The sequence below is a fragment of the Pundamilia nyererei genome, unplaced genomic scaffold (assembly GCF_000239375.1).
Source record: "Pundamilia nyererei isolate P.nyererei 1_Seehausen unplaced genomic scaffold, PunNye1.0 scaffold00009, whole genome shotgun sequence".
Classification (NCBI taxonomy): domain Eukaryota; kingdom Metazoa; phylum Chordata; class Actinopteri; order Cichliformes; family Cichlidae; genus Pundamilia; species Pundamilia nyererei.
Genome location: NW_005187410.1, coordinates 686312 through 694928, shown reverse-complemented (window position 1 = coordinate 694928; position 8617 = coordinate 686312). Strand labels below are relative to the sequence as shown.

The window sequence follows — 8617 nt, the reverse complement described above, 5'->3', positions numbered from 1 at the left end:
CTAAGTTTTAACCTTCCAAAGAACATTTTTGTTTATGGTCTTCATTTGCCGTCTTTTCTTTCATTTTGTGCACTCAAGGAAGCACTTGGCCACATATAGAAACGAACACCTTGATACACTCGTGGATGATTCAGAGTCAGCAGACCCAACACAAAACAACCATGTTTCAAATAACAGAGTGAGGTTAAATTCAGCAACACTATATTTTAATCAAAGCAGGATTTGGTGAAATACTCCTGAAGACACAGGGGTCTGTGTGGAAGTTATTGTCAGCAATGAGCACCACGCGCAGTCCTGTTGCTTAGATACTGTACCTGCAGTGATTCATGACTCTGATGGCTCTGGGTTGCTAAGGTAGTATTAGCTCAGCTGAATCAGAATTGAGATTTTGCTTATAAAGACCGAGGTTTTTTTTTTTTTTATGTGAGACCCAAGTGTCGTTGGGTTTTTGTTTTTGCTGTTTTTACCCCCGAGAGTCAAAAACATATTCTCCCCATTTCACCTTTTCTCTCCCACACCAAAGCAAATAAAAGTAAAACTATAGCCCTGACATTGCACTAAACCAAATGTTCAGCATAGGGTGACACTATAAAGCATATGTTAAACCCCAGATGTGCTTCTCCATCAGCAGTAAAAAAAAACAAAAACAAATAAATGCTTTTTTTCCCCTCTCTTCTAATGGACAAATTTGGTTGTGCATTTTTCCCATACTCTCTCCACTGACTGCCAGCTATGGGACATTTTACAACTGCACTATAAACAAACACAATATGCCCCAGGCTGCATTTATGAATACAATTCTTAAAGTGTTTGCTTATTTGTGGATATTACAGTGCTGTAGGCAGATGAACAGAATGGTACTTAAAGAAAAATGGTGAGGTATTTTAGTCACCTGTAGAAGCAGAGGCACAGGAGAAAAAAAAAGTGTGGGTCAAACTGCAGGAGGAAGAATATGTAGCAGATCAATATTAGCACTCTTTAGAGAGTTTAGTCTAGAGACGAAATCTGTAGCAGTTAACCTCTTAAGCCCCAAGCCTAACTGATCTCCTGCCTTTTGCCCCCGTATCAGGGGGCGCTGGGGTTTAAGAGATTAAGCTATAGGGGTACCAAATAAAAAAAATAACTCCATAGTCCAAGTGTGTAGGCCCTATAATAGCATTATTGTGTGAGTCTTTTGGACTTGATGTGCAGGTTACCCCTTTGTTCAGCTGTGCTCTTGTGTGCAAGAAAACCTGGAGGGTCTCAATAGGTGGTAAATGCAAGTGTGGCAGCTATTCATACATTTACAAATACATTAGTCTATATTTGCAATATTTTCTCTCCTGCGAAAGTGGAGGAAAAAAGTTTGGAGGTGTTTATTATAATTGTTATACCTTGTGGCCCTTAAGGAGAACATAAACAAACACACACACACACACACACACACAGTACAAATGCAGTTCTCATCCACCTTCATGTACCCGTCAGTGATTTTTCCCCACCAGTCTCAAGGGGTAATAATGAGCACATTATGGCTTGGCACTGCACAATGAACAACACGGCACAAGAAAATCCATTTAGGAAAGTTGACACTAAAGAAAGATTTATACTTTTTTAAATTGCGTTTTATTTTTACAAGAGAAAAGACCATAACAAAGCTCCTTCCCTGAGCTTTTCTGCGGGGATGATGAACTGCACTAAACCTTTTGTTGTTCCTTACTTCACTGAAATAGTTACACTCCGACTCACAGCTGTGATCAAAAGTTTGCATACACTCCTCATGGCATGAATGCCATGATAATTTAGGGGTTTTAATCATTTGTTTATTATTTATCACTTATTATTTATAACTATTCTTATTCCAGGGTGCAATGACTTTTTCAGCATACATCTTTAATGACAAGAATTGCATTTTCTTCTCATTTAAAATTGCACATTGAGTCAAAATTACACATAAAAGGTTCAATTATATGCATACACCCCCACTAATATTTGGTTAAATGTTTAACAACTTCCATCTTGACCAAATGTTTTGATAGCCATCATCACGTTTTTGGCATAAGTCCTGTTGGAACACCCAATTATGTCCAAGTTTCAACCATCTACCTGTTGACATGAGGTGAAGTTGAAGAATTTGGAGGTACTACTACTTTTTGATTATCCCATCCACTTTGTGCAATATTATCAGTCAACAGGTGGAAAAACAATGCAGAGCATAATGAATCCATGGCTATGTTGTACAGTGTTTTTAGGTTTGAAAGTCTCACCTTTACTCCTTCAAACACACTTTGTGGGCAAATACCTCAATCTTTCTATTATCCGACAGCAAAACTTTTCTTTTCAGAAGACATTTAGCTTGTCTGTGTGGACAGCTGTAAATTTCCGTTGAGCTTGTGTATTTATTCTGGAGCAGGGGCGTCTTTCTTGATTGGATGGATTGAGAGGATGCCAACGTATTGTAAAACTCATTTTATTGTAGTCATCTCTCCTAACCAACTTATTCTCATCTGAGGGTGACAGAGAGGGGGAGAAATGCAGCAAAGGGCCACGAGTCACACTGGAACCCGGGGCGGCCACTCTCAGCCGTGCGGCATATGGTCGATTGCATATCTAACTGAGCTAAACCAGCGCGCTTCAGCATCACTTCACGTATGCATGTCTAATTTAGAGCCTTTGTGGATGAAAGAAAATCCCAAATAAATCCAAACTTGTACATCACATTCTGACATTAAAAGTCATCTTAATTGTCCATGTAAGAACTGTATTAACACATATAATAGTATTAAACAAATTTAACATGTAGTGTACAGTGCCACAGAGATCAAGCCTTGTTATAAAGTTGGGATTTTTGCTTTTACGTCATACACATTTGCAGTAAATATGACTTAGATGATCTGATCACAAGCTAACAGCTGGCCTTAGAATTAACTGTCGCCATTGTTAGTCTTTCTCAATTTGACGTTTTAGTGCCAAATTAATTTGTGTGTGTCTGTGTCCGACGGGGTTCTTAAAAGCATCTACACTGATGTTAGAGTGACAGTCATTTTAATGCACGACCATCACAAGCGCACTGAAAACCACCAACACAAAGAGCATCCATTATGTGAAATAAGTCTTTATTGTGTTTCACTGATTGTTAAAACAACTATTACCAAAAGCACGTAACAAAATACGAGACTATTATTTCAACACAACGTCTGGTTGAATGCGTTTTCACTTTGATGCATTAAAATGCACAGCAGGTTCACATGCAGACTGAATTTGAAACATATGGCATATACAGAGATCGATCCAAATATATAAACAGGGAGGTTGCCATCTTCTTCAAACTTCAAAGTTTGTGTTCCAGACCGATGCCCTTGAAAATAACAGTGATTTCTTACCAAAATGGGGGGAAAGTCTATTATTTCAGTTTGTTTATCTACACTTATGTTGAAAGTTATGGATATAGTACATGCTTTACATACAGTACATCTTTAGCACCATCCAAACTAAAGTCTTTTGGCCAAGCCAGTAGCATTAAAATTTACTGAGGGGAGCTGAGAAATTGAAAATTTTCATTTCATTACATCCAGCGAGAGCCATAAATGAAACAACAAAAGAACATAAACTCTCCTTAGGGATTTACATAATTGAAAATCCAGTGTAATTACCTTCGCTGGTACCCCTTTATAAGTCACCCTTTAGAATTGGTTTTGCGCTCCAACGAAAGGGCTTTAATTATTAGTAATTAGTTCTATAATGCTTTTTAGCTTGCTAGCTATTAATATTAACAGTTTTTGAATTGCCAGGTTATGAAGAAACTCGATGGCTGATGTTTATCCTAATTCAGTACAACACTCATCTCTTTCCTAGTTCGGGACATTTATTCTAATGACCCGTCTGACCTTTTGGGAGAGGCAGAGTTTAATTATTGTAAAAGCCCTGACTTTAGGAGAATTCTGGTTTATTTAAAATGGGCTTATTTCCCCATTAATGTGGAAAGCTTTGCTCCAAGTGTTATAAGAAAATAGTACAAAATATTGCTCTCACTTAATATTGCTGTTTGGCAACAGGACTGGAGAGGAAATTCTACCCCTGCTGGCCAGACCCTCTTTGTTGGCTTTCTTTCTGTCGGTAGTGGAAAAGACTTGTAGTGTCCAGCTGAGCTGCATAGTGGATCGCCTCAGCAAATAGCTTTACCACCTAACGCAGAAAGAAAAAAATGAAACAGAAGTCCGTCAGTTGTCACAGTGAGTCAGACTGTAAATAAAACCACCAGTTTTAGTTGGCAGCATAGTACTGACCTGAAAATTGGTAATGAGTGGGACTCCATGGTCAATGGTCATTCTGCGGATGAGGAAGTTATCCTTCACGTGTCGAGTATTGTTATTGGGCAAGTTGACCACCAGGTCGATATGACCCTCACTGATCAATCTATAAAAAAAAAAAAAAAAAAAAAAAAAAAAAAAACCACAACACATGCAAAAATTTTTTTTTAAAGAAATCATTCAATTTTAACCCAAAGCACAGAGTAAACTTTGACTCAAACAAAATGTGATGGGGTGGATGCAGCCCAGGTGGTGGAGCAGACTCGACTATCTGTAGGTTTGAGCCCTGAACCTTATGTGCCAAAGTTTCCTTGGAAAATGCAGCAAATATTTCTACACCCACAACTGATGTGTGTGAGAGTGAGTGTGTCAATCTGTCAATGAGTTAACTCCTTTGCATTAACTCTTAAGAAAATTAAATGTTAAGATTCTGAGCTGCTACATGTAAGAATATTATGAAAGTTTTTTATAATTTAATTCAGAAAAGATTAACCTATTTTTATTTATGTAAAATGAAATATTTCATTCATTTTGTGTTTTAACTTTGGTTATGGATTATAGAGGACTAAAATCAATAATTAATCTCAGATTATTAGAATATTAAATTTTAAATTTGATTAAATTACTATTCAAACATTAAGAAATGATATTTACAGTCTAGTTCAGTCTTGCACATGGAAACAGTCACTGGGAAGACAAATGAAACCTTCAACAAGGAGGATTAAGCCAGAGAAAGTCCACAGATTGGAGAGTTCACTGGAACAGGAAAGTGTTGTTGGGAAGGTGCACAAGCAACCAGTGACCAGTTGATTCAAGAACTTGGGTTTCACAACTGGTGTCAGTGTATCACAAGCCACCATGAACAGATGTTTTCAGGAAAGGAGCTACAACCGTCACATTCTTAATATTAAGCCACTCCTAAATCAGAGATGTGAGAAGCTTCTTACTTGGGGTAAAGAAAAAAAATAAAAAATAAAAAATAAATAAAAGAACTAGAGTGTTGTTCACTGGTTCAAAAATCCCCCTTTCAAATAAAAGTAAATTCTGATTTGATTTGGAAATCAAGGACCTAGAGTGTGGGGGGAGAGTACAAAAAACAAGAGTTGAAGATTATTCAAGTTTGAATTGTCCACAGTCCGATTATTTGAGGTGCCTGCAAATGGCAGGTCATCTGCCAGGAAGTTGTAGAGCTTCCAGCTGCTGACGAGCTTTATGGAAATACCCATTTTTGTTTTCTAGCAGCCCTTAGTACCTGCCCATAGTGACAAAACATCTACCAAATGGTTTGTTATTACTGTGCTTGATTGGCAGCCAACTCGCCTGACCAGAACCGCATAGCTTTAGGCCATATACCCCACAGATTCTCTACAGTGGAAACAGATTTTTGAAAATCAGATTAGACAAGATGACTTGACTTTACATTCTAAGCAAAAAAGACAAAAAAAAAAAAAGGAATCTGTGAAGGACGAAGACAATTATACAGAGATGCAGCAAGTTGAAATGACACAGATACTTTACAACTAGGAAAAGAACAGAAAGAACAAAGAGAGCTATGAAGAATTTAAAAAAAAAATGAAATAACTAAAATCAGGTTTGACCATGTTGCTGACAATGGCATTTTCTACTGCCTGATTGATCAGTCTGCTTCAGATAATCATTATATCAGCTCTTGATTGATAAAACCATAGTTTAACAAATACTCAAATACAAACACAAGTCCACATTGATCACACAACTGAAATACTCATAATGCAAGTAGAAAATTACAGCTAAAATTATAATCATCAGCAAAAGCTGAGTTACAAACTTGCAAACATAAAGCCCAATCATCAATGAAATCAGCTTGAAGTTGTGGAAAGATCTAAGATCTCAAAGTTGTATTTGCTGTTGTAATTGCTGACTTGTATGAAGCTGGAACAGTTGATGAAGAAAGTCTCAGTCATCAGTTTACAGGTGGATGTAAAGACAATTTAGCAGAGTCTACTCTGTGGGAATGGTCACCCAACTATAATACAATATTTTTAACAACTTAAAACAAGAATCAGAGACAAAAAGTTGGAGATGAAGAGGAATCAATACAGGAATATTTTTCAGTGATTGAGCTTTCTGTACTGTATGCAAGTTAACCATAGTGTAAAAGAGGGCTGCTGCCAAAATGAAGTCATTCACCCAAAAGTCAAACACAGTGGAAAGAGGATTTGGGGTTGGTTTGCTCCTTCTAGACAGCTCAAGAGCATTTTACAGGATAATATCAGAGTGGCTTCTCCACTAGCTGAAGCTGTTGTAGAAATTGGTGATGCCGCAGAAAAAAAGAAAAAAAAAAAAGGACTTTAAACATAAAAGTAAATACACTGTGAAAAGAAAGAGACGCTGAATTTGCACATTGGCCAGACAGAGCCCAGACCTTGAGACTAGAAATGTTACGGAGCTCAAGTCAGTTGTTCACTCAAGAAATCTTAACAATGTGGCCGAGATATAGGAGCGCTGTTAAAAAAAAAAAAAAAAAAAGGTCTAAAATACCTTCTGAGAGCATAACAGGCCTGATGTGAAGCTACTAAACACACTTATTTGAAGTTACTGCTGCAAAAGGATGTCCTGCCAGTTATTAAATCCAGGTGTTAGATTTTTCCTGCCAATAATCCAAATGTTGGACAAGAATCCCCAAAAAAAACCCCCCCCTCAAAACCAAACAAATATTATGATTATGACCGAATACGCAAATTGTGTTTGTATACTTCCAACATAAACAAAGATCAGACCAAATTTTCTCTGTCCCCCCACACACACAGCCCCAGTCTCTTTTTACATTTTCACCTGAAGGCCTTCGACAGACTGCATAGAAATAAGGCTGAATTCTAAATGAACGTGTGTGACAGACAGTGACAACAAAGGTTGTGAGTATTTTTCCTTCTATAAGGAATTGGCCTCTATGCCACCTTGCACAGATGATGCCAAATAGTGTTGTGTACATCTGTATGTGTTTGTTAGTGTTGGTCTAGGCTTATTACATTTTTCGTACCTTCTTTTTCACTAGCTGACTTCCGAACATATGGTCCAGATGGCTTCATTGTGGCATGATCATTACCCGTTTGTGGAATCGTTACCTGAACACCGTCACAGTCACGGCTACTGTGCTACAATAATTCTCTCTATGTAGAACTTTCTTAACAGGTTGTACTACTGGCAACTGAGCAATTCAATAAAAAACAGACCAATGTTAAAACAATGTACAGCAATTCGTCGCCAGACATGTCCTGGTTAAGATACCAAGAAAGTGAAATGCTATTAAAGAATGCAATCTATAATGTTCAAAGTTTTGCAGCTCTAATTAAGCTTCCACTGCAAGTTTCCCTACAATGTTTCACAGGAGTGGCCAACAGCAAAATATATCACTATCTACCTAATTTGTGCCATTTTTGATTTTCTTTGGTTGTGATAGTTTCTCTCTGTGACCAGACTTCAGTGTCAGTATTTTACAGTGTGCTCAGTAGTACACGAGAAAATGATAATTCAATGACAAGTCATTAGTGTCGACCAACCAAAATCAACTTAGGAGACACGCTATAGGACCGTAACAAAGTGTCAAAAAGTGGAAGAGTAGCAGCGCCATTTATGGAAGTTGTGCAAAATATTTGTTCAATTTTTGTACTTTATTATTGCCCATAACTGCTTTAACTTTATGTTACCCTTATAAATAATTTCATCATTCTCCCTATTCAAGTCTTATACTGGTCAATGTAATGACTCTGGACTTCAGAGTCTGCTAAATCTTCTTTGATCTTTTCACATCTTACAACGATTATGAAGAGGCTTTAGATCTTAAGGCAGCATACTGTGCTGATTAGACATCTTGTTTTTAATCTAATATGTTACAATTCATTTAATGCTTAAACACTTCCTCTGAAAACCACAAGCTTGGCTTCAAAGTTTAAAGGCCAAAGTTTCACATGAGCCACTTCAATAAATGTGCCAGAAGGGTTTAACATCAATTTAGTAATCTAAATGAACATTTACTCACCTCTTAATACTGGGCAAGCTGTTGTCTCCACCCATCCCAGTGGGCCAGGCTACTGGAATGGCAGGAACGTCATTGGCACACAACCAAGCGGAAGTGGCTTCAGTAGCATAGAGCTAGAAGAGCAATATACAGGGAGTGCAGAATTATTAGGCAAATGAGTATTTTGTCCACATCATTCTCTTCATGCATGTTGTCTTACTCCAAGCTGTATAGGCTCGAAAGTCTACTACCAATTAAGCATATTAGGTGATGTGCATCTCTGTAATGAGAAGGGGTGTGATCTAATGACATCAACACCCTATATCAGGTG

At 37.5% G+C, this 8617-nt stretch overlaps 1 protein-coding gene across 2 annotated transcripts in view; it reads right to left on the bottom strand.

Moving 5' to 3' along the window:
- Positions 1-3088: 3088 nt before the first annotated feature.
- Positions 3089-8617, bottom strand: part of cps1 (carbamoyl-phosphate synthase 1, mitochondrial) — a 61803-nt gene continuing 56274 nt past the window's right edge. For both annotated transcript variants that reach the window (XM_005723279.1, XM_013908385.1), the window contains 3 exons: positions 8308-8420; positions 4266-4395; positions 3089-4164 (listed from right to left, as the gene is read on the bottom strand). In XM_005723279.1, the coding sequence (XP_005723336.1) occupies positions 4051-4164; positions 4266-4395; positions 8308-8420 (357 nt within the window). In that variant the 3' untranslated portion in view covers positions 3089-4050. The remainder of the gene's footprint in view (positions 4165-4265; positions 4396-8307; positions 8421-8617) is intronic.